The sequence below is a fragment of the Colossoma macropomum genome, unplaced genomic scaffold (assembly GCF_904425465.1).
Source record: "Colossoma macropomum unplaced genomic scaffold, Colossoma_macropomum, whole genome shotgun sequence".
Taxonomy (NCBI): Eukaryota; Metazoa; Chordata; class Actinopteri; order Characiformes; family Serrasalmidae; genus Colossoma; species Colossoma macropomum.
In genome coordinates, this window is record NW_023494787.1 from 26,023,396 (window position 1) to 26,050,511 (window position 27,116).

A 27,116-nucleotide genomic window follows, 5' to 3' on the forward strand; every position below is an offset into this window, starting at 1 on the left:
TTTCTATTACAAAGCCTATTGCTATAGATATCTTTGTATTTCTCTCACACACACAACTTCATATTTTCATGCTATAGAAAATACAAATAAATAACAATTAAGGTGACAAATAAGAGTTCTTTCTTTTTATTCCCTAAACAACCTTTCGATGCATGGTTCTTTGAAGAACCATTTTTGTAAATAAGATGTGAAAGTGTAAGAACCACCTTTTAAAGTTTAAAGAACCTCCACTTTATGTAAAGGTTCTATAAAAAGTTTTTTTTCAGAACCATGCATTCCAGCTAAGAATTTTAGAGACCTTTATTTTTAAGAGCAGCAAGACAGCAAGAAACAGACAAGAAATGGTCAAAATTAGGCCACAATGTTTATTCAGTAGTGTTGTTTCAACTTATAGATACAATACTGTCTGCATTTTGTAAGACTAAAAAAAAGTTACCAATACAGTCAGCTGTGCTTACACAACATCGCTCTGGCCGTTCTGATGTACACACACCGCCTTCAACCAAGACAAACACAAGCACATTTCCAAATGGTAGGCACTTTGAAGGTTTAAAACATTTTGTGAATATACATTTATATATATTTCTATATGTTTTTATATATGAATAAAACAATTGGACGCGATGGTCAGGTCTTTACTTAAAAAAAAATCTAAAGGCTAAAATGAAAAGAAAAAAATAAAATGTGAAAACTCAAAAGTGGCCAAGGGAATATGAATATGACACAGCAATGTGAGAATCCTATGAGTCTTTGGGTTTGCTTGTGTGTTTTTTTTCCAGTACCTTCCTTTGTTCACCTCCAGCTGAGCTAGGTGATGTTTGAGGCCAGGAAAGTCACTCAGAGAAGTTGGCAACAGCTAGGTACAACAAGAAGACGCAGGAAGTTAGAAGCGTGAATGTGTGTGGAATCCATTAGAGAGCATGCCTTCATGACCGGTCGAGTTCATATAGATCCAGACGGGGGAAAGACGAGAAAGAAAAACAAACTGCTTCTTACTGGCCTTCATATTATCAGCACCAGAAGATTAACAAGAGCAATACTCCACATCCAAAGACAGCCTAGAGTCTAAAGAGTTACACAGCTTCCACATTTTGTTTGGCCTGGATCACCATTTACAGAAGATGCATGCCTTTCTCAGAAGAAGCATCAGACCTTTTGTCAAAAGGACACTTACATGTCTGACGGCAGCTGAGCCACGTTCAAAAACCAAAGGCATGGCGGCACAAATACGCCAGGGCAGAGGTCTGGACTGTTCAGCTTAAGCAAAGCCCAAAGCAAGTATGCTGTGAGTCACTGTAGCCTAAATTTCGAGACAACATTATCTCTTAGACTAAACGCTCCACCAAGCTGACGTCAGTCATCCCCCTTATAGGAAGAGATAGGTTTCTGAAATACAAGTGTGTTATTTATTTCTAACCACAGACAAGACTTAAATACACTGGAAGTCAAGTATTTTCCATCCGTATGGACTAAATCTAATCTGACCTCAAGACGAAATCATAATGGACCCAGGTGGAAGTTAGGATGACAGAAACTGAGACTAGGACCTCTGAGACAGTACGGCGTGTCATGAACAGGAAAAAAGTGGGGGGAAAGGGTGGGCACCAAATTATTTGAACAATTCCCATAATCTCCCTGCACAACTCCACATGCCTTAAACTGATGAGCACCAAGTACCATATGAGATTCAGATTAAATTAAATAATAAAACCTCTCCAGCTCTATATGGGTAGATTTTGCCCTATTTAAGCCGCATCATCTCTCCCCTTAAAGTCCAACACCAACTTAGCATAGAGATGAATGAAGCTTAAGCTCTGCAAAGAAAAGAAAATTCCATTGTAAATTGTTCACAAGAGCAAGTTGATGTGAGAGCTAATAATAATAATAATAACAATAATAATAATAATAATAATAATAAACAACATTGTAACCTTAAGGGAGAACATTTACATTGACGGTTAAATGTTAATCCAGAGACAAAAGAGCTCAATGAAAACTACAGAAAGGCATTTTTAAACACCAGAGAAAAAGATAAATTAATGAGATACACCTTTAAGATCAACATCAGACATGCTAAGACAAAATAATGATGAAAATGAAAACAGGATTGATACAGAACAATTATATTCAATTATTTCCACCTTAAATTGTTTTTTTTCTTTACAAATACATACTGCTACAGTTAAAAAGTAGTCAGCGACTAAAAACAGCTCCTTTGACAGAAGACAGATGCAAATTCCTCACCTTTACAGATTGTGTTTTTTTGTCTTTTCAGCCTTCCCAAATAATACACAATAAAAGTTTAAATACACTGAGATTTACTGTAAAATGAGCATTGCTTGGCTTTTCATTAAAAAAAGAGAAAAGAAAAGGTTTTAATTACAATACTCTACGCAAAAGCTTTTCCTTTATGTTATTTATGTTCCTCAGTTTTTGTTTTGCTTTCTTTTAATCTTTATGTGAACGTGTTTGTCGTCATCGATATGAGACTGTCATTGTGGTTGGTGAAGCTTGGCTTACGAGACAGGGGGGATGAGGGAGTCTATGCATAAAACTCCTTGGTGGGAGCCTTCTGATAAGCTGCTCCAGAGGGCTTCCTTTCTCCGAGATCATAGCTGCCTTCGTCCTTCTTCCTCATACGGTACACCAAAAGAAGGATGAGGAAGATGGCAAAGAGAAAGCCAATAACTCCGCCTGCAATGACGGCTGCAAGACAGGAAATAAAGGAGAGGTTAAAGTCAGCCCCATGTTTGCACTCTCACTAACATTAAGTCAGCGATAATCATCTGCCATTGGGTTATGTGACTGAGCCCTCGTTTCCCCTATAATTCCACAGTTCATAAAAAGCAGGCTGCACTCTTCCTTAGTTAAGCCACACTTAATTGCCTAATTAGATAAAAGACCTCCTCGACAGTGCTAGCGGGCCACCGAGAAGAGCTAGGCGACAGGATGCAGGAAAAGGTCTGTCAGCCCACACAGCGCAAGCTGCTTCATTCAGCTTCCAGTCTGTCTGGTGCAGGATATTACCCAGACAGAGCAGAGTTAACGTGACTTTAATATTTCCCCTCTAAATGTAAACTTGAGGAAATTGATCAGTTATTTGGAGCGAGCGCCATATGTGTTTTTCATCTCTTCTGAAGAGAGAAATAAGCAGGCATTATGGAGGGGCCTGTTCTGTGAACTCTGACAACTCCCAGTGAGGGCTGCAGCTGAAGTTTAAGGAAGCGCATGGCGCCTATAAAAAAAAGAAAGGCAAGAACCCCTTTGGGAAAATCTCAAAATGCTGCAGTAATATTACCTTGAAAATCAATAGAGAAGATCTGGCTTTCTCACACTGAAAGTGATTAGCCTGATCAAATGCACTTCAGTAGACAAAGGAAGTGAAATGGTTTTACTTTCTTTTTTGCAAACTGCAGTGTAACCTTCACCCATGCCATGCAGCTTTGATCAAATATGATCTCTCATTCAAACTGAAAGATGAGAATTATGAAAACATTTGAAGCATGGCATTCAGGCAGTGTAATACAAATGATCTATTTATTCTTCAGCAATGTTACTGTACTATTAAGGAAGTGTTAATAGTAAAAATGAGATATCATTAAAAGGCCAGGATTTAGCATGGATAAACAAATACAGAGAAAATGGCTCTAATGCAGCCTTACATACCTGCCAGAACCTCTGTCCTCTGGAAGAGATTTTCAGAGCGCACCTCAAAGGGCTCCACAGGGGAGCGTGGGGAGCTGGTGGTGCTGGTCAGAGGATTCTTGCGCAGGTCCTCTGTAACAGGAGCCGGAGGCTGAGAAGAAAGAGGAGGAACCCACATTAGAACCACAAGAGAATGACTGTAACAACACACTGGGATTATAACGTCATTAACTGTGTGATCACAGTTCAGATCACACTTCAATAATACTGAGTGTCAAACATTCTGTGTCATCCAATACCAGATTTCATTACCTACGTAGTAAGTCTTAAAGCTGCACTATGTACAATTTAGACATCTGGAGACAGAGTTAGGGAGAATACTTTGAAAAGGTAGTGATGGCTAAATACTGAAAACACTGGCCTAAATGTATTCAGTAAATCATTCCATTACAATACATAAAAATTTGTATTTTGGAATTCATTTAGAATATACTGATAAGGCACATGGGAAAAAGTCTGCTGTTGTATTTTTTTTTTATTCACACTGTTCCTCACTGTTACTAGTTGGAAATTTTCTTCATGTAACTCTTCTGTTAATATGTGTCATGAAATTCTCAACAATACTTTGGCTCTCATCACTTGATTCAGTCCAATGCTGCTGCCATAATCCTACTGCTGCTGATTTGCTGTCTGAACTACATTCTGTAAGGGTGCCATTAACGGGTGTACATCTTGTTTAGACGACCGTTGCACACCTCCAGCACCACACGTTAATTTCTGGTCTAAATCACACCCACTTTTGATTTGCTATTTAGGTTTTCTATCCCAATCCCATCCTAATCCTAATAATCCTAGGAACATTCACTCAGCAATACATTCATAAACAGTTGAGCAAAGTGTCAATTTTACTTCAAATAAATGTATTATCCATTGACTTGAACTAACCTCTGTCCTGACAGGCTTCCTGGGCATTTCTCTTGGGATGTCCCGGGATGTGGAGATCTCCACTCTGGGTGTGAAGTCTTTGGTCGTGTCCTGTGTGGGTTCTGCTTTGGGCGCTATGAAGAGTGTGTTCACTGTAACTACCTCCTCCACTTCCTCTCCAGCACCTGAAAGGAGCACAAACTCTATCAAAAAAAGCACAGTAGGCCAGTGACCCCAAATTTCAAGTCTTGTAATGTGTTCAATTGCCTGCTGGATGGCGAAGAACAAGTCTTTCCCTTGAACAGCGAAGACTTACCTGAGCCTGATCCAGAGCTGAAGTCATCGTCGTCTTCGGGGTATCCTCCAGAACCCGTGTCCTCCAGGTAAAGGTCATCAGAGGTCACAGACTTTGCTGCCGAGACCACTATCTATAGGGAGAAATGGCATAGATTTAGTATGGGTTATAAAGATTTTTTCAGGCAATTATTGAATACAAGATGGAATCACAAAGCCAGCCAATTATTGCATTCCAAAATCACCACAATCACCACCTTTAGATGCATTTGTACATCCCATATTAATTTCATGCTAGAAAACTCCACCTTTCGTTTTAAAATGACAACATTGATTTTCACAGCTCAAGGATGAATCTATAGAGAGTTCTCCAAACAGATGCTGGAAGATTAAAAAGCCCTAAACACTGAGGAGGAGTTAGACAGACTAAGAGCCAAAGCTCTAAACTGTGTCTTCATTACTCATCACAGGTGTTTTTGCGTTTCTTTTTCACATTTCCACATTTCTGCGCTATCAAACAATTTTGTTACATTAAACCTACAGTATTTTGTGATATACTAAAATCATGACATTGTGTCAACAGCCTAATCAAAACTGGAAACTGCTATTTCTGTCATACTACATACTGCTTACTGCCTTGGCTTATCTATGAAATTCTGCTGTGTTGATAACAGGCTCCGTTCTCTCCATGGCGTGCTGCAGTGCAGATTCTGCCTGTGCTGGAGAGGCTTCCTGGTGACACTCGTCACTGGTTTATGGCACAGACAGCAGCAGCAGCAGTGCCACATGTTCTCTCTCAAATTAGAGGAGTCACTGCCCCCTCCTCCATCCCCCTGGCAACGGCTCTCGGAGGAATGACTGTTTGTCTTCCAGTGCTGCGAGTGTCCTATTGAAACGCCAGGAACTGGCTGGAGACTTGACAATACGAGAACATAAACCTGCATAACAACTGCCCTATTCACTAAACTCAACAACACAATAACAAAAAAAAAGTTCAAAACACCATCCCAAAAGAGAGCTTACCCCTTGCAAGTCTAGCGTTATTCCTGTCACTTTGCTATACATTCAATCTATATTACATTATACAAATATTTAAATGTTTAAAATAGTCTAGGAAGATCGAAACCAGCACATTTTTGCTCCAAACACACAATCAGCATGTTGCAGTTTTATGACCAAAATAATGTTTGCCAGGTAAGTGCAGTCAAACTTATTTGAATGCTGCTGCTAGACCTGTACCAATATTCTGTAGAATAATTATCCATAACTTGCGCTTATTACTTTCAATGAAGCACTTGATTTAATTCATGCTATTTAAACAGACTTATTAAATTGAAAATGTAAACTTTTTTTTTATTTAAGAATTTTAAATGCCAGTTTATCCCATTTACAAGTACATAATGTTATTTATATTATGACTTTGAGCTACAGTTGTGTTCATGCATTTCATGTGTTCATTTAGCCCACACAGTGTGAGCTTCAGGTTAAAAAAGGCCAATAAAAATCAGTCAATTTGCCTATAAAGAAATCATAATTGGTCAAAAAATAATGATCAGTTACTCCTTAGTTTGAATGACTAAATAAATACAAGATTACTTACATAATGAATTGCATCTACATTTGATTTGGATTCTGTAACAACATTTTTGAGGCTTAGCATGTTCCATTTGTTTCAGTGTCAAAAGGATGGCATGAAAACAAGACTAAAACATAAAACAAGACTGTACACAACGATAACTTTTCATTAACTCAAACCGTATGTTCTTTTACTTAACACAAAGGTGGCATCAATTCCAAGTTTAAAATTTGCACGGTCAACAGCATTTAGTTTGTTTCCCTGACCTATAAGTGAGATATAATTCTTATGATATTACACCATGCTTTTTGTTATGACTTCTAAGTGGTAAAGAAAAGTGGGCAAGTATTTTGTATTCTGATAGGTGTGCTCTATATGAATAGACCATTTGCTTTTTGTATGCAGTGGTTACACCTATGAGAATCAGCGGTGTGTCTTTGTGTGTAGCGGAATAGCTTCAACGATTCCATGACGACCTCCTTTGAGACCAAGCCTTACTCAGCCTCTGACGTCCATACTGATGCTGCTTTATAAAAAAAAGGCTCACAATGCAGCCAATGTTAAATCATCACCTTGTTGTTTGTGTGCAAGGCGGCCAAAGTTTCTAACACAGATAGTGCGCTTTGTGTTAGCCTGTTTATCCCTTCAGCTGATAAAGTCAGAGAGTCGATGAAGTTGAGTCAAGGCATTTTTCTGTTTTCTCACAGAGCGAGAGATAAATAGGGAACGGGGGAAAAAGAAACGGTGTGCTAAAAAAAGACGAAAGCACCCAGCTGATAAAGATGTGGGTTTGTAGATTTGCGCATGTTTGCTGGTGGGTTTGTATGTCAGCTTGTTTGTCAGTCTGCGTGTGTGTGTGTGTGTATGTGTGTATATGTGTGCGACTTCTAAGACAAGCAACACATTCTGCTGCTAACAAAGGGGCAGGGATGTGGTGGAGACCTGGTGAAAGGAGAAGATGATAAAACAGAACAATAACAGGCTCACTGAAAAGCAGAACTGACTTCTTAAAGAATGCCATTCAAGCAAGGACTCTGATCAAAGAGGGAATTTGTTCAAAGCAACTTTATCTTAACTTCTTCCCAGCTCTGCCATTCTTTCTCAGAACAATTCAATTGTCAATGCTATACATTTGAATCAACACAATGAGCAGATGAGAAATTCCATCCAAATCAACAACAAAGCCTCAGAGATAATGATGTAGGGCACACATAAGCACTGTATTGAGTGTCTCCTTAATACAAGGGTTCCCATGCAGCTTTGTACCACATTGTCTAATAAATGTGCCTGTTTGCAAGGTTGTACAGCAAACACTGTGTATTACTCCCAATAAACCAAGGGGCACGGACAAAACAACTGAAAATAGCCTTTTTTCTCAGTGGAAGCCAAAAACGCCCATGTTTTCCGACTTCAAAGAACTTGCTCACCACTTAACTGAACTGCAACCTGCAGAAAAAGGTTCACAAATACAGATATGACCACAAAAGCTCTGGCTTGTATCTGTTCCCTTTGACATGGAACCTACTGAAGCTGACAGTTGCATCATGCAACAAAGCACGGCCATATAAGCCTATCTGCTACTTCCCTTTGATCCTCAGTACTGCGCTCTGTTGTTAAAACGGACATCTGCCAGCACACAATTTGAAAGAAAGTCGCAAAGACAACACCCTCCACCCCCATCTTGCATGTGTCCACTCCCACCCACCATCAAACCCCCGAACAGCCTCGCTAACAAACCCTAACAAATGCTAACATTCACCCAAAGGTCCAACAAAATGCAATCTGGACGCCTGATTAAACTCCTGCCAAATCTGGACCACAGATGACCCAGCAGTCTCTGAAAATATCAATACAGATTTGTTGTGGGTGATTTCCAGCAGGCTCCTGTGTGCCACACCAAGGGTAAAAGAGCAAGAATAAGCACGGAACTTGATCAGTGTGAAGCAGGGAAGCACAGGAATTTCAGCCACTGTTTTCAGCTGAACTAGTAAAAACTGTGAACACAATAGGTGGACTGTTTCTGTATTTTTTAATAGTGTAAAAGGTGAAAAACTACTTTTTCATTGGTAGTGAGAATTAGAAATAGTGGTTATGCTGTTTTTTTTGTTGCCTTGCATAAAATCAGTGCCAGCAACAGGAATTACCCTGTAACTCAGATCTGTAAAAGGAAATGGCAGGTCAATAGCAAACATCTTGATCAGAATAACCAACAAACTTGTTGATCAGAACATCAGAATATCCAGCTAGCAATTGTACTTATTTATCTACTCATTGCCATATATGTTTTGTAGAGTAAAGACTTTTCAGTCTCAAAGTTTTTCATTATTTTGTAGTTTCATTCAAAGGAACCAAAATTACCTTATTCAAACTATGGTAATGTACCAAAAAGGCAAATAAACAGAATCTCCGGTATTATGTGCTGAACTTCATTTTAGATTTCAGCCAAATGGGTCAGTTCTGGTGCATCACTACTGTAGAGAGTAAGGGGTGCAACTGAGGTGGTGAAAGCTCAGTGGACATCCTACAAACGCCATAAAGGGACAGAAACTGGCAACGAATCATTGATAAAAGGGGCCTGTATAGTTTTGTGGCCCCTATTAGAATACAGCCACAGGAGTTACTTCCGTCTGCGGTCTAATGAACAGGCAGCTAGTGGGGGGCCGCCTTGTTTCCATAGCGAACCTGGATGAGACACAGAAGTAAGGGAGGAATGAGAAGGAGAAGCAACAATGTCACAAGAAAGAAAGAGAGAGAGAGAGAGGGACAGAAAGAGAGAAAGAAGAAGGAGGAGAGAGAGAACACGCAGGGGAGCGAGAGAGATTACTTTTGCTAAGGACAATCTGTTGCCTGCAGGTTAGTCCGCTAAAAGCCTGTCAAACTGCACATTCATGCCTAGCAACCTTTGAAAAGCAAGAAAGGGGTCCCTCAGTGCGCTGCATGGTTTGCCATGAGCCATGTTACTGCTGAAGCAGGCAGGCAGAAGAGACAGGGGGAGGAACGCAAAAGGGGGGGAGGGTGCCGGGAAAGGCACTAAAGCTTTACACACCCATCCCACCCCCACTCACTGATGACAAGTGTTTGCAATACTAATTCAACAAGAGCAAGAAGAAAAGCATTTTTCTTAACAAGTGTATATCTGTGTGTGTGTGTGTGTGTGTGTGTGTGTGCGTGTGTGTGTGTGTGTGTGTGTGTGTGCGTGTATGTGTGTGTGTGGGTGTGCATGCACACTCTTGAGATAGAGCTGGAAGGGTCAGAGGCTACTCAAGCAGACATTCCTTATCACTCTATTGCCTTTCATGCAGAATCGCTCTATGCCTTTCATAGTACCTTAAATGAACTTAAAGGAATAAACTAAAAGAGACCTTAACATTCAGATGCTAAGAATGATTATTGTCGTTTTGCTATGCTGTTTATATTTAATTACTAGGCATATCAATTAATTATAATAATTAAATGTGATTAATTGCATTCTTTTGTATAGGTAATCACAATCATTATATTTGGCTTATTTCCCCAAATCTGACCTAAAGTAGAGCATGTTGTCAGCTTTAAGAGTTGACAAGATAAGCTTGATCAGAATGCATTTATTACTTTCAGCAATTCAATAACATTACTTTCGTTGTGTAAACGTAAAGTTTACATGAACCTGAACATGATTTCCACAGAGGGAACTTTCAGTTTTCACCAACATTCAGTGAGATTCATGTTCCAACCATCCTTGGGTTTGAGAAAGACGCTATATAAATTAAATTTACCACTGTTATTACAACCAACGAGTGTACGTATCCCTTGTAGCCTTCTCGCTCTCATATTGCAATGTTACATCTTGCTTGAACGGGAACTAAAGCTTTACGCTTTGCTTTTGTTACTTACCCACAAGCACTATCCATTATAGTCTGCTGAACTGCTGATGTTGTCACATCAGCGTACTTCAATCATATGTATTTTGCTCATAAATAATTACATTATTAATTTCACAGTAAGTTACAAAATCAATTGCATTAACATTGATTTAGAACCTGTATCAAAGGGTTCCAATTAGACATGGCCTGATCCCAGCTGTTCTCTTCCAATACCGATTCTGATATCTAAACTCTGGGTATCGTCGGATACCATGTATGCAGAGTATCGGATTGGTGCAACACTAGTTCCAGTCTGCACTTTGACTTTTTCAGTTTGTTTCAATGTAAAACAGTGATACAACTGAGACGTATAAACCTAACTTTGGCAGGAGCATGCACACTGGTTTCATTTCACAGTGAATTATAACAGCCATTTATTTCAACAAATATTGTAAATATTGCTTGCAAAGACAATTTCTCCTATTCTGCTAGCCTGCATTTTGTTCAGTCAGCACACAATTTTAAAGCCTCACTCTGGCTAACATGATAAAAAAAAACAGCTTTCAAGGGAGAAATGAGACATACCTCTCCTCTGTGTTAGTCTTAAAATAACAAAGTGCTGAAGCCTGTAAGTTTATCTATGAAGCCAGTAAGGAGCAGATCTATACTACAATCAATACTGACGCCTTAGCCACCACTCCAGAAACCTGCAGGTCCATCAGTCAGCAGTGTGTTTATGAGGTCAGCTTTATCATTTTTGAAGAGAAAAACGGCTGGCAACAGCTTTTTTTGTGGGGATGGGAAAAGAAAAAGTGATACTGTGTAATGGACAGCAGTCAGCTACTAGAGAAGCCCAGTAGAGTGTTTCTGGCAATATCCACCTTACAAAGTTAGTACCTTACCTGTAATTTATGGCTCACATAAAAGCTGGAGATCATCACTGTCAAAGCATCAAGACTAGAATTAGATGAAATACATTATGTAGATGAAATGCATGGGAGCTGCTTATAGAAAGTAACCTGCTTTAAAATAACAGTCCGACATAAATTAAATGTACACAAATTGCCAATTTCCCCTTATCCCAACCAAGTTTAGTGTTGTAGTGAATCAGTAAAGACATTTGGTGGCCAAAGATGGCTCATTTAGTTTTGCACTGGAGCTATGAGGCTAATATAGATAAGAAACAATGGGTGCATGTACTCCATCAATTCACATTGCACAAACATTGGTGAGTTGTTAAGTAGGTTTCTGATACTGTATGATATACTATTATCTTCAAAAATAGACAAAAGCATATCCTACAGCTACAACCAGCCATCTTAAAGAATGCATTTGTCTGTGCTTTTGATGGTTGTTTCATTAGCCTCATAGCTCCAAGGCAAAACTAAAGAAGTAAACTTCAGACACCAAACGTGTCTTGGCTGATTGACTATGCCTTGGGGAAGGGGAAAACTGCGTAAATTTGATTTTTCACAAAAGTGCTCCTTTTAAAAATTGGTTCCAACAATGAAGACTGAGAAAAATGGAATAATTGGGGTATGATCGCCATGCTGTTCCAAGTCTGAGATTTTATTGCCCTGCTGGGGATCATAATCAGGAACAAATTAATAGTCTTTCAGAGAGGCAAGGGAAAGGGGGGAGGCCGGGGGCTCCTCCAGGAAGCGGACACAAATCAAAGTCAAGCCCAAAACCGAGTGGCCTGGACTAGGTCCAGCGGTGGGTGGGGGTGCAGGGGGTGGAGGATTCGTGAGATGACATCATTCACAAACTAAGACAAGGCTAATCTGTACCGCAGAAATCATCGGCACAGGAACAGGCTCAGTCAGGCCTTTCCTCTTTCTACTGAGAGGGTTATGAAGCACCACTTTGAAGCTGATCTTGAGTGATCAAAGCATTACAGAATGATAGTTAACTGCTTAAACGCCTCAGCATTTTGTAGTGCACTTACTGACTTCTTATCCCTCATCTGGAAGGTTAGAATCAAAGGACCGGCATCAAATATCCCGTTCAGACGAATACCGTAGGAGTAAGGTGAAGCCTGAAGGTATATGTGCAGTGAAAGCCTCTGATTAAGCTTGGCAGGCTTTCCTGCAAGGTGCTGGTCTGTGTGGCCCTCAAGTGCTTCTGAAATCTAGTGAAAGTTCTATGAGCAGGCAGGCTCAGCATGTGCATCAGCCCAGTACATAATAACACTCTCAGATCGCAAAACACAGATGAGCTGGCACCATATTCCACAGCTTGAGGCCACATGGAAGGAAAAACCGTCAATAAAGAAGCCATGAGTAGGGCTGGGAATCAACATTCGTTACTTTTAGAGTATCAGCTAAACTGCTTCAGTACTACTGAGTACTGAAAAACATATTCAGTACCAAACTTTGGCCTAATTAGTCAATCTTATCAATGTCAGTGAGCCAACAAGGATGCTTTCCCAAAATCTTGGAACCAGGCTCTAGGCTCCTTAGAACCAGTTATAACACGTTATTAATTACATAATAAGTTACGAACTGTCACAAAAAGCTTTAAAGTATGGCTTTTTTTTTTTTACTTAAAAAATGAAGATACTGAAGTATCGTTCAGGACCATGTAGCAAGACCATCAGCCCTGCTACAAAGTTAAATATACTGTAGCAGCGGCATAAAATCTAACATATATTACAATGAACTTTAATTTCACTGATAGAAATTATATTAAATATACAGTAAAATGGGTGGTTAGTTTTTCTAACAAAGGTTCTTTCTCTTGTTATAGCTCTGAAATGAAACCAAAAGTTATATAAAAATAATAATAATAATAATAATAACAAAACAACAACCACAATAATAATAATAATAATAATAATAATAATAATAATAATAATGATGCAAAAATATTTACAAACATTTCAGCCATTCTTAGTCATCTTGTGATACAGAATACAGTTTCACATCACACAGGGTCAAACAAAGAACCTCGATCCCCCTGTGGTCATTTTAGAAGGTGCATAAGTATGTAACTTTCTCACTCACGCCTATATAAGTTCATATAAAGGTCTCCAAAACAAGATGCATAACATTGTGAATAAGTCAGCCATAGCCAAAAACTGTTTTTTCCTCTGCTGGCACAATATCAGACAATACATACCATCAGTACGACTTCCTGTTTCCAGTATTGCTTCCTGAGAGGAAGACTTTCAATTTCAGGACTTCCAGTCCAAACAGAAATGCACAGTATGCTCAAGGCACACAGCTCTAAACCTTTATCTATCCTAGCTGAACAATCAATAACAGTAATTACACTCACAATACAGAGTCGGAATTTGGCATCATGATATGGAACACAAGCAGAGGAGTACCTTCACTGCCTTTGTGTCCTCTGGGACACAGTGTACTCCACAGGTCTTTGATGTAATACCACATGACTGTCCAATCAATGTGGTCCATTTACATCAACTGTTACAGGGTCCAGACAGAGGTTTGTTTTGAGTTTGAAGTCCAGCAACATCTACAGGGTAATGAGCAAGCTTACTGTTTGAGTGAGCAATTATAGCTGATGTCTTTGTGGGTATGACTACCAGCGGAACCAAACATTTAGGCCAAGGCTGACCTGATTTAGGAATAATTAAAATTCATAAATATCAGAGTACCAATTTTATGAAGTGAATTACACTAGTAAGGCCATTTGGCTACTCATGAACTTACAAGTGTGTCTAAAACTTCAGGATTTTCAAAAGGATGATGCAAGATGAAGGCAATATTGTATTGCTGATTTGTGTCAGTGATGAGTGACATGGTTATTACTATTTTAACTACAGAGTCAAGCATTTTCAAAAGAATTTTCATGGGAAAACCTGTTCATTGAAAAAGTAGAACAATTGCAAGCTAGTCATCTATACTAACAACTAAAACATGGCATGATTAGCTCACTAAACGAACGTCTGCTTTGGATTCGAATTGGGTTGTAAAGCAGTGCAGGCACAATATCAGTTGTTTATTATTTTTCAGTTGGCAGTTGGGCAAGCTTCATTCAGCTTCTCAAGTTCGTATTCTGCAATCATTTGCAGATTAAACAAAATGACGGATGAACACTCAACAGGAGTTAGCTTACTCATGCCCACGTTCAATAATGCATGTGTGTATCGTGCAAAATGACAGATGAAGACTGATTTTGTCCTGAATTGCATTAACTGCACAGTGCAGAGTGGACCCATTAGTGAATAGTGATCACGCTTTATACTTGACGTATTTCATAAGCAGGCATATTCAGCAGCACTGTTAAAGTCATTGTCACAGAGACCCTCCCAGCACTTAACTGCTAGCGCTTTTAAAGATGTTTTTAATTTAACCCAGTGGACTGTTGTGATGGGGCTTTGGTCTCATGTCTCCATGGCTCCCCGTGGCTCCAAAGTGGATCACGGCCGCTCTGCGATTCCTCGACCCAGTTAAACAGCTTTTGATACACAGGAAACCCAAGATTTCTTTGTGAGCTGTGAAACATTATACACTGGGAAATAGGCTTCACCCTCTGAGTCAAGTTTTGAATAAAAATACTTAAAGATTTGTTGCAGTAGGTTCTGTCCCTTCCAGTTAGAGCAGAAGCAGGAGGAGCAGATGCAAGAGGCCCAGGGATAAGCTAGGCAAAAATGCATGGATATGATTTCATAAAACTGCTGTCATAAGCCTAAAATCCAGTCAAAGCAGGAAAGAAAAAGTTCAATTTGTATCAGTGACAAAAAATTATTTTACAGAAAAAAAAGTTCACTTATCTTGAAGAGATATTTTTTCATTAATATTCTTTTATATATCTTTTATATATCTTTTATATATATGTCCAGTCATGGAGACAACATCTTTTTGAAGGAAGGACTTCACATATTTGATGGCAGTAGGAGTGAAAAGACTTTCTTTTTAAAAGTCTTTCTTACTCATCCTCTAAAGACAGGCACAGATGAGATATTTCAACACAAAAGCCACATTTTCCTCATATATCAACTCCTCTTAAGTACTGCAAGATTAACTGCATGCATTTGCCCTGCTTTCTAGGGCTCAGTGATAATGGACAAATAAATCACCCACAACTGTAAGATATATCACCATAATGCATATTAAACGGAACATAACCGCTAACATTTTTTGACATCAAAACATTTTATTTCTATGACTATATAATTTTCTAAAGATTAGCCCTCACTCATTTCATAAATCACACCAAGGCTTCATAGCATCAGCACAAAAGGAACTATGAGCAATACTTTTTGTTACCTTGACTGACTGTCACACAAAAGCCAATCCTTTTGTGCGTTCAGAATCGCATATTATGTAAACTGTGATTTGAGATGTCTGGAGCTGTTTGTGAAGCTTCACTGCTTTAGCTTAAAGGCCAAAGTACTCTACATTTTATTGCTGAAAGAGCTAATATTCCAATGAACAATTTTTACACTATTTAAACACAAACAAAAATATTCCATGGGTACAGAGAACCTCTTCACATAAATATGCTGCCAGCCAACAAAAGAGAAATAAACAGTGACTTGCATTTCTTATTTAGGTGAATTATTGTGAGTTATATATAAGCATCATTAACTGCTAGTCTCGTTTCTATGACAAAGAAGTATATTTGGCTTATATATGGGCCTGAAAATGTTGCATTATCCAGTAAATTGCTATGACTTAGTGTAATCATTTTCATGTTAAAGTAATTAGTCACAGTTCTTGCAACCTTTGCTGCAGCACTTTCAGGAAACGAGCATTCAGCAATATGTACTCCGTAGCAGTGCAAAGCTGATGACCTGTAGTGCAATTAACATAATGAAGCAGAAATTAGCACCTGTCAAGGCTAATACACAGCCCAAATGACACCCCTTCCCTTTAATATTAACAGAGCACAAATCAGATTTCCACTTTAGCTACTGTGCCCCTGGGAGGGAGGTGGATGTAGAACGCACATCTGGCCCCGCTGCCACACACTGCGTCATTCCAAGTGTGCTGCATACCAGCCTGATCCTTTCAGGGCTCCACCTCCATCTGAGGTTTCCACTGACACATGCATGTATTTGCCAAGGCAGGAAATGAAATCTCAGGACAACACGCTGGCAAGTCTTCTCTCAGGAGCCTAAAGAACATGCAGTGAGTGAGCATGGAGGTGCATGTTTTAGGAAACAGATGCTCAGGCTGTTAACAAGGTTCTGTTGCAAAAGCCCCTCATGTGCTGGGCTCAGAGTCAGATAAAGCATAACTTAGCCAGACGGCAGTCGCCCCGAACAAAGCTGGACCGGCTGGCTGGCTGGCGTGTGGTGCAGGTCGGAAAGGTTCACTGCAGCACGCAGTCAATGTTTAAAAGGCATTCCTTCCTGAAGAAATGCTCAAGAGGAACTCTCGAGTGAACATGCCAGATCTTTTTGGGAGAAGGAGAAAAGTGCTGGCTGAAATTTCCTGGCAACCTTCTGGTGGGAGTAGGTACTTTTCACAGAAGGTTTACAGCAATTACCTTGCTAGTAAAATGGGAATATTTAAACATTTTTGTCTTTAATGAGCATAGACTAATAATCAACCACTACTGTGAGGACTGATGTATGCATTTTAAAGAGTTTAAACTCAATGGAATCCAAGCAAATGCTAACTATGCTTACTGAAAATTGAACGGCACTAATTGGAAATTAAAGTATATAAAGACCCTTTTTATACCCAGCAGACTGATCCATTAGGATGCAGCAGGAAAGCAGTAGTGAGCACACATATCCTAACATCTACCATGAGAGACACAAACAAACTTTTCCCCACATGCTCCAGGGACCCCCAGCTTTGCTCATGCTGCCCAGTGTATTCAGGGGATGAATGCACTCTTTCAGACCAGAGCGTGTCTGGAATTTCCTCCTTTGCTCTCCAAACACAGGTGGTACATCAGGAAGAAGGGAGGAGGAAGCTCATCCTTACAGCATATGTAATTACCCTGACCAGCACATGGACAAGCAGGCTGGTTATGTGTCTATGCAACTATATAGCCACAAAAGGCTTAGAGCGAACCAGGGGATACAGCAGAGTAAAGTCAGAGTAATAAAAAGAGGTACGGAAATTTCTCTAGTTTCTCTAAAACCTGACTGACATGTCAGTTGGCTAATAAATATGCTTTATATAAAAGTTTCCTGTATTTACTGGTATCACTGAAAACCCCCCTGAAAAAGCACCAATACTGTATTGAAGGTCTCAGTTTTATACTTGAATGAACACACCTTTATATACGCAACGACTTTTTTTCTTCCAATACCAATACCTGATCCGAGAGTATCAGCCGATGCCGAGTACCGACACTGATACTAACTCTATCTAACCTAACTAGCTTATACGTCCTGATATTAATACAGTTGCACTTTTAAATGTGTTATTTTGGTAAAAGCTGTGTTCTGTGCCACTAATAAAACATATCAAGCTTGAATGAATGGGAATGAATTTATTTGTTGGATTTATATTTTATATCTGTACATGTAAGCATGCAGCAGCTTCTCTAGCGCAGCAAAAACAGTGTTAAATGTTGTTTTACATCCGAATTTCTCAAGTCATTTGTCTCATTTGTGTTCATTCGCACCTTAGTCTCAGACTCTGCTTGAGTTTAGTAAATATTACAGTCATATGATCCAGTAATTCAGGTAAGGGGCTCCCGTTAGCATGTTTTACAATGTTTGTACCTTGATCTCGTGTTATTTGTGACATATATATCTGTGAAATCAATAACTTTGAACCGGTATATCCTAGTACATCAGCGACTACTGCTGCCATTCAACAAAATATGGGCTACAGATTTTTCCATGAGCGTTTTTACTGCTGTTTGTCAACCGACAAAGCCAATGTGTTGTTAAGTACTATCTACTAGCGTGTGTGCGCGTCAGAAATTGCTTCACGATATTGGTCATAGGTATTGGTACGTGAGACAAATCACCCATTTCTGGGAATTTTAATGTTCTTTAAGCACTCTTTACAGATACCACCAATCAATGTCACCAGTAAAGTACAATCAGTCTGTTTATTTGATGTAATAAGTGTATCGTAAACAGCATTATTATAATGAAATGTGAGAGAATACTGTCAAATCAAATGTCAAAGCTAAGTCATTTTTATACACCACAAAGATGCAGACACAAGTGTCAGTATTATGAGAGACGTTTTATGACAGTATAGAATCTGGTGACATCAACAATACCAGAGCATGACTGCATGAAGAGCAGTAGCAGGGCATCTGCAACAGTCCCCAAGGGATTCAGTGCTTCAGTGCAAAATTCCGCCATTATACACTGGGTATACTGACTGAAGTTCTCTCACTTAATGCTCTTCGCGTCACCCACTTCATATGGTCCATGCTTCCTCCAGTCTGGTCAGATAAAGGTAAGACCTTTGTGCTCCAACCCTCCACAACTCCATCCACCCAAGGGACACTGATGTATAAATTAGCTGCCACTTGAAAGTTGAATTTACTCCAGATTTCAGCCACCACCAGAGTGGCTGTGGAATGCTTTGTGCAGTCCCAAGACTGGCCTTTTTCCTTCTATGACAGGAAGCTCTTCTTAAGTGTCAGCTCATTAACCTCTCTGAGGTAGGAGGGGCTGGGCCATGAAAAAGTTTCAACCGGACAAGGGGCAAAGGCCGGCAGACAACAATGCCACAATGTCCTTTTCAGCACATTAAAAGAGAGCTGAGAGATGCTTCTAAAACATGCTCCAGACCCCCAGGGTAGTGTGAGAACCACTGAAACAGACAGTAACTGCTTTAATGCTGGCGTCACAAAGACATCGGACCATTCCCACTGTTGCATATACTATATATGCAACAGTGGTAGTATATACATATAAATACATATACTTTTGCAAAGTTTGTGCCAACATATAACATTTCTTGCCCATTAATTTACAAAGACATCAAAAAATTATGACCTGCCAGAGTTGTACATCACTTGGTGCACTAAATGGGCTCTTATCTGTGGAGATAAAAGCTTGGGGGCAATTTCACCGCTTCAGTGACTGATCTTCTCGAATCCTCACAGTGCTGCAATTGAATTCCCATCCAAACCTTTCCCTAAGAGGCTTTGGCCTCCAGAGAGTCAGAGGGCCATGGCATTTGCAGGGGGGAGGAGGGGTGTGGTCACTAGGACAGGAAGGCAAAAAGTGCCAGCTAGAGGAAGAGATCAAGATGAGAAGATGAAAGAAGAGAAAAACACGAAGAAGATCATATGTCTGGTCCTGAAAAAGGTTTTTCTATGATTGGTTTTAGATTTTGGGGACATTGCACTCATTGTAGAACAAACCATAAAAAAGAACCAGGGATGTGACTAAATTGATATTTTAGAGGAAAGAGATGGGATACACTTTTGTATCACTGAAACAGGTAGGTGAATCAGAAAAACGGCATAAAGGAGAGTTGCCAGCCGCAGGCCAAAGCACCAGGTGGTGATTTGTGATCCCATTATGTGAGACTAATCCACAACCTGCAGCACTCACAGTTACTGTTCTAGGAACAGATATTCCATTTGTGCACCCAAGCACCAGGTCTCATATTCACCTCTTACTCTGAAAACATAAACATTTTAATGAATGGTGTTAGTCCACAATATCTGTTCCAGAAGCAGAATCCATTACTTCGCACTCTAGCAGAACAGCTCTCTGGTTGAGGCTCATAATGGAAGACTTAACCATCATCCTCGAGACACAGCTGGTAACATGCACAAAATGGACTTTTGCAACTGAGTAACCTTTCTACAAACAATGCAAGAATCCTGCCCCATAAACTGACTACACAGAGGCACAGAAGTCTGCTCTGCAGACCTGCTACACTTTCACACAGAGGCACAGTTGCACTGGGGATTAACAGTTTGGGAAGTCACTGAGGGTACAGCGGCACATGCAGGAGATTAGTCAGATTCCCTGGGGTTCACCAGGCAAATCAGGACACATACATAGAAGGACTAAACCCTGATGCAGAGGAAGCTACCCTGGACACTCAGTTGACAAAACAGTGTGTGTCACAGCTGGCTACGAGGACTGCATCCTATCACTGGAACTTGTGACTGATTCTCAGCAATGCCGCTGCCATCTGTATCCAGGCATCCACAAGAGTCCAACTGGCCATGCTCTCGTTAGGATGGAAGGATATGTTAGTTCCTTTCTCCTGATGATGCACAAGCATCTGCTAGGATAAGTTTACAGAACTGGGCAGTCAGAATTGTTCTGGAATGAAAAGTAGTTCAAAATGATGCAGTGAGCGGTTACATGTGTTTAGGGCTACAACGATTAGTTGACATAGGTGACTGCATTGATTATGAAAATCGTCGATGCAGATTGTTTACTGTCAATGCTTTGTTTACTTAGAAAAGCAGCCTATAACATTCATATGTCTGTTAGTTCCGGCAAATTACAATACATTCTCTATACATGGGGAGCAATATGGCTTCTGTCGTTTTGTGGATCAAGAAGAAATCATTTGTAGCACAGACATAACTTTGACCGATGGCAGCAGCAAAGGGAGATAAACACAAGAAAGCAAGACTCAAAGGTCACAGCATGGTGTGATGCACAACACGCAACAGCGGAGGTAGCATTTCACAGCAGCACAATTATACAAGTGAAACAAAAGCACCTGCGTTCCAACTCGTTTTCAGCTCCCACTGACAGTAGGAGAGTGCTTTTTATTAACTAGTCTAAGAGGTTAATGTCATCCCAAAAAATGTAGCCTTAGGCTACATTTTTGAAAATAGAATGCCCTGTGGAACAGATAAATATTTCAGTGAAATACAGTAAGTACAGTGTAGTAAAATTAATACCATACTGAGGTAGAAATAATGAAAGGCTCCAGACTTATGCCATTCACAAGACAATGTTTAAACAATTGATTACATGTGTGCTAAAATTGAGAAAACAGGAACAGTGATCATTTGAAATATAAAAATAGCAAATATTTGTATGACTATGGTAAATAATCACAATCTGATTTGTTGCAAAGCTTCCCTTTTTAACACAACAATGTATTTTACAAAAACAGCAACACACTCATTAGATTAGTTGATTAAATTAAAAAAGAGAGACAGATTATAGAAGCAATCATTAGTTGCACCCACTCGTGTTGTGGAACAAGCACATTATCCCTCACCCACCCAAAGTAACATGTAGCAAAGGTGAGCAGAGTAAACTTGTACACAAGTAAAAGTATTGTTTCCAAATAAAAAGCAGAAGTACAAAATGACCAGGTCGAACAACTGCTTAAGTAATATGTAACTAACAGAAGTGCAGTGGAAGTTCTTTGTATTTCCAGCATCTATGCATCTACCAGCATATGAATTTAAGCTTGTTAGGTGCTTTTCTTCCATTTTTGTTGCACTCTTGGCTTAAAATAAAATGCCTCTATGCATAAAAGTCTATGCCCATGTGACTTTTCTTATGATTAGTGCAAGGTATACTTAGCTGTGGCTGCATATAAACTAAACCAAACTCTATATCACTCAAAGGCTCTAAATTTACTAATCTGATCCACATTGACTAAAACCATGTAACCACGTACCTACAATAAAATAAAACCTGAAACCTACTCCAACCTACAATTACTTAATATTAAATGACTAAAACTAAAAATACGGTGCCAACCATAATCAAAATGTTGTAGCTACTGAAAACAGAGCTAAAACAAAGTGCACTGAATTTGTGAACTGAATGTACAAATTGTAAATGTTACAAATTGTATTCACTGGTCTGACTGAAGTCTGTGTCACCTATTTTACCCCTTAGAAACTACGCTAAACACAGATGCCTGAAAAGAAAAACACTGTTTTTTTTTCTTTCCCACATATTCTGTTTTCTTCAGGACAAAAACACAAAGGCCTTTGGAGTGTATTCAAAGCATAAGGACAAAATTTTAATTCATATTTTATCTTATGTAAATAATTTAACACCAGCAAACAGAAATAGGTCCTGTACAAGAGCTTGTCTGCACTTTAAATCTTTCATGATGAAGAGCGAGCAGGAGGAAGAGGAGTAGGCTCTCCCAGTGGACCCCTGAAGCTGCGCAGTTTATCAGGACAGAAAGCACAGGTTCCGTAGGGACCGATTCCATGCCAAGGCTCCAAAACGGCCCATTCTGCCCTTCATCATACATGAGATAAAGATTGTTGATAAACTGTGGCACTAAAAACAGCTTTCAAATTGCTGCCAAACCTCACACAGAAGTTGGCCTGGCTCCTTTTCCTTCCTACTGTAATGCTGAAAGAATGTGTGCAGTTATCAAAGCTACAAGTCTATCCTTTACCATCCCAGAAACAACTCAAGCCCCCTTCAACTCCACCCTGTGTCTTATTGCCTCCATATGCGGTGAGGCACTCTAATCTGATTGGTTCCTGAAATGTTTACTGATAAGGATCATTTTGACTGGTTCGTGGGAACATGGGAGACTGTAAATAGCCTGCAATGATTCATAAAGCTCTTTTGTTCATCAAACAAATACAGAAACTGGATGTGTGACAGACAACAGTCATGGAATGACGTGATTAATTACCATATTTCAATGACTTTTGCAACACCAAAGAAAAACCACAGGAGTTTTCCAGTCCCTGATGATCTTACCATGTGTTTTGTGCTTGGTCCTGCAGTATGCCTGTATATATTGGAGGACTATCAAGCAGTTCACCGAGTGCTTAAGATGTGTCCTTCATAAAACTTTACCACTGGCATTATGCTTCAGTTAGATTTTCACAGAGTAAATTAATAAATTAATTCCAACTTATTTCTAGCAAAAGCATAATAATACAAACATTGAGGTTTTTTTGTAGTCATTAAATCATGGCATTTGGAACAAAAAAAGTTGCAATAAAAAATAAGCAGTACATTCACTAAATTACCATTGCAGACATACAAAATAGATAACTGCTGGGAACTAAGAACTAAAAAAAAATACAACAATGTAAAAAATCAATGAGTTTAGACACATCACAGATACTTGGATGTAGCAATTCAGGATTTTAGTGCCCTGTCATCTCAATGGCACAGAAAAAGGACAGTTTTATGGATTTGAGATATTAAAATGGATTTCGGTTATAAACACCAAATTGCAAGGAATTTGGAAATTTGGAGACATTTCTGTACACATTTGTTATTCCTCGGGCTACCGTTGTTTGCAGAAAGCCTGTCACACTTCTCTCTCGCCTCCAGAGTACCTCTTTTCATGCGTGGTGTCCCATCTCTGCATATCAGCGAAGGCATGTGGGTTAGCTAGTTGATGGAAATTCCATGGGAATTAAGTGGTAAAATGCAGTGTCATTAACACAAAACACTGGTCAGGGTTTCCTTTTTTTAGGCCAGACCCTTAGCAGCAACCAGAGTTGTCATGCATACATGGTGTCATCAAACATGAGGAGGGCAGTGTAGTATCTTCGCACAGAATTCTTTTTAAAATACATGTTATTTCTAATATAAACATGTGAATACATGACATTACACATTTTCTATACATTTATTTTCAATTCAAGTATAATTGTGATTAATTGTAGGAGTTCATGTGACAGCCTATTCTTTTGAATACAAAGAGTTCTTTATGACTGAATGCTTTACAGTTCATAATTGGTCAAAGAACAATTTGCACATCATTACTGTCGTGTGAAAACCTTGTATTTCCATTTTTGTCATTTTTTTTTTACTTTTTTGCATAGTTCGAAATCTCCTGCATTGCTTTAAAATTTCATGATGAACAGACTAATGGGAATGGTCCAAAATTACTTGGGAAAAAATCTTTTTATGTTAACTTCCAATACAGGTTAATAATATTTTTTTTTCTTCTCCTGTAAAGTCATCATTTTGAACACACAAGGGTCTGTTCTAACAGCAAATTGGCAAAAAACATAGAGCTAATGTTTCCTGAATGTTTCCTAATGAAAGTTTTTATGTTGTACAATATTTTATGTATCAACATTAGATACTATTTGGACTGTCAGGACTATAAAAAAAGCCCAAAAAGATCTACATTTGATTACAAGTCCTTGTGAAGAATGCTACAGGAAGTTGATTGCTTACATCTACAAACATTCAGTGGGAGAGCTCTTGTTGGTTTTACTCATCGATAAAAAGGCGAAATGGTGAAACACCACACTTTAGTTTATTGTTCCTTTTCTGGAGTACAACACAGATAAATCACCTCAAACTAATATCTCAATTTGTAGAAATAATTTTAAATAAAATTCTGTGACTAAACTCTACTGTGACTAAGTTAGATGCTAGAAAACTATGGTACTCCTTCTTTACAAACCAGCTCACCTCTGACACACACAAATTGAATGTGTTCTGTATATGGGACTTGGTGCATCTTTAATTTGAAAACAGATTATCCAAAACAATGTGAAAATAGATTATTTTGCCCAAACGTGAGTGTCTACCACATAAAAACCAAACACAAGGAAGCAAACGTCAGCATGCATTCATGTACTTGTGTAGGGTGGGTTTCAGGTCTTTTACTTCATACACTCCCAAGGTCTAACTGAAACTAATTGACATGCATTCATAAGATTCCACTGGTGTGAGTGTTCTCTCTTTTAATAATGAAAAAGCTATGTGAGTGCTGATAGCGTCCCTTGTGGAGACTGTTTTAGCTGCTAAATGTGAGGGAATGAGTGAGCGTGAGCTAAACAAAAGAATCAATTTCAAAATGTCACTTATGCCCTGAACTTTTCTTGCTGTTGTTTAATAAGTTATTTTAGCAGTTTGAAAATAATACAGAAAGCAGTGTCATTTCTCCATTATTTGTGAACACTTTCTTGCTGTTAATATGAAAAAACTATGGGAAAATATTAAATTGAAAATAAAATAGAAAATATTAAATTGAATGAAACAGATTTGAAAGGGCTTTAAAAATTATGCTCCTCACACCAGACAACTTGGACCTGAAGAGATTCGAACATTGACTTTAACTTCAGTCAGGGAGAAAACTGTATGATTAGCCAACCAACTTCCTCTTGTCTACTTTAATTAGAATCAGAATGCACTGCTAATATACTATAAATACAACTGTCAACTACACTAGTCCACTCCATACTTTTAAAACTCTTCCTTTTCTGCTAAATGTGTAAACATGCTCTTTGATGTAATCAAGACAAGGCAAGGCTATACTGTAAATATTTGCAATGTATTTGAAGAGTAAGGTCAGAAAGGTCAAAAAGTCCAGGTTTACATGTGGCAGTCTTCTTCCTGGAGAAAATCACAAGCAACACACAACAATTTATAAAGCCCAATATTACCACATTCCTCCAAGGCCAAACAGACTGCACTAGTATACCACTAAGCTCTGTATCAACTCCACAGAAAATGCTCATTAAGGTTTTCAAGTGACCTAGCTTGACTTTGCATGGGAACTTTGTCAAATTTGCTTAGTTATTATAGTCTCCATGGGAGACTTTGGCACTTTCCCTCCAAACTGAATCTGAGAGCAAAACGGAAAACACAAACTATCATGTCTGGATGAGACTGCCCCACTCAGAGACCTGCAATTCCCGCTCCGAATGACAGGCTGCCTGCGGTCTTAAAAGAACAGCTCTGAAATGACTCTCACTTACATTTGCATTTGGAAAAAAAAAACACATTTGTTCAAACAATCTCCTCTAAAGCTTCTCAGCCCTCCGCCCCCTCATTTAAACAGAGAGCACGACGGAGGCCTGCGGGATGTGAGAGCAGATCAGATCCGAGTTTACAGCACACAGATGGGTGTTAACAAAGTGCATTAGTCCAGATTAACTCCCGCTCACAGAGCTGTCGCATTAATGCGCCTGAGCACGTCAAAACTGCGACAGGGTTGGGGTGCTTTTTGACCCGCAGTGATTAAAGATCAACAAAATCTCAGCCTCGGCCCAATCATCACAGGCTGATTCCCCCTTGCTCGCCTCAACCCCCTTCTCCATGAAATGTACCCTCTCCGAGTTTGATTATGTGGTCACAGTTTAAATCCATTGGATATGGTGTCTGCCACCAGCGCCCCAGAAATCGATGTTTCAGAACAGCTGGGGGGACGGACTTTCAGTGCTCAAATTCTGCTTAAGAAAAATTTGTTTTTTTGAGGAACCGGATGGCCTCAGAGTCACCTCTAAAACTTCATCTCATGCCTATGTGTGTTTGTTAGCCATGGAAAGCAAGATGCTTTCAGCGAAAAGGGTTTTCATGCACCATTCTTTTATATGTGACCTTCAAGCAATAGGGCTATTCACTTCTGAGAATTTTTGCTTTGAGATTAAGGAACAATTTAGAAGTATGTGAAGGAATGCACTGACCATTAGCCGGACGACACGTGTGCTTCAGGAAATACTACTGTATACCTGCTACTCATCTAAATTTTAATTATAATTCTAATCATGTATCAAGAGCATGAATACAATAACTTAGATAATGCATTTTGGCCAATACGACTATGGCCTGCTCCACCAACATAGTTAGACCGTAAGGCTCGGCAGAATGGAAACACCAGACATTAAAGTGCATTCTTCTGCTCCACAAAGCACAGTGGAGATTTCAATTAGATGTGTTTGACTGAGGATAAAGAGCACCCATAATTATGATTGATAACAGCTGTGCTAAATGTGTCATGACGCTTTCCACAGCAATTTAAAGCACACAAAGAAAACGCTCACTGACCACATGACGGCATATTCATGCTGTAAGAACATGTTCCAACACAATGTTTGAAAACACTACAGATACATTTTACTGCACTTCACTACATTTTCAGTAGTGTACATTCCACTTGTTATCTTTGCAAAGATGTCATAGTATATTAGCGCAGTGATAATGTCAACACAGAAATTAATAAAGAATTAATTTGATGTAGGCACGTCAACATCAGCGTCAAATTACATGC

General features: G+C 39.2%; 1 protein-coding gene across 3 annotated transcripts in view; it reads right to left on the reverse strand.

Moving 5' to 3' along the window:
• Nucleotides 1–340: 340 nt before the first annotated feature.
• The window catches only part of sdc2 (syndecan 2), a 33,559-nt gene continuing 6,783 nt past the window's right edge, over nucleotides 341–27,116 (reverse strand). Inside the window, exons 2-6 of one of the 3 annotated variants that reach the window (XM_036566649.1) lie at nucleotides 4,886–4,997; nucleotides 4,591–4,754; nucleotides 3,667–3,796; nucleotides 2,521–2,706; nucleotides 341–856 (exon numbers count right to left, since the gene is read on the reverse strand). In XM_036566649.1, the coding sequence (XP_036422542.1) occupies nucleotides 2,543–2,706; nucleotides 3,667–3,796; nucleotides 4,591–4,754; nucleotides 4,886–4,997 (570 nt within the window). In that variant the 3' untranslated portion in view covers nucleotides 341–856; nucleotides 2,521–2,542. Of the gene's footprint in view, nucleotides 2,707–3,666; nucleotides 3,797–4,590; nucleotides 4,755–4,885; nucleotides 4,998–27,116 lie in introns of all 3 variants that reach the window. The other 2 variants (XM_036566647.1, XM_036566646.1) reach the window with 2 other exon arrangements.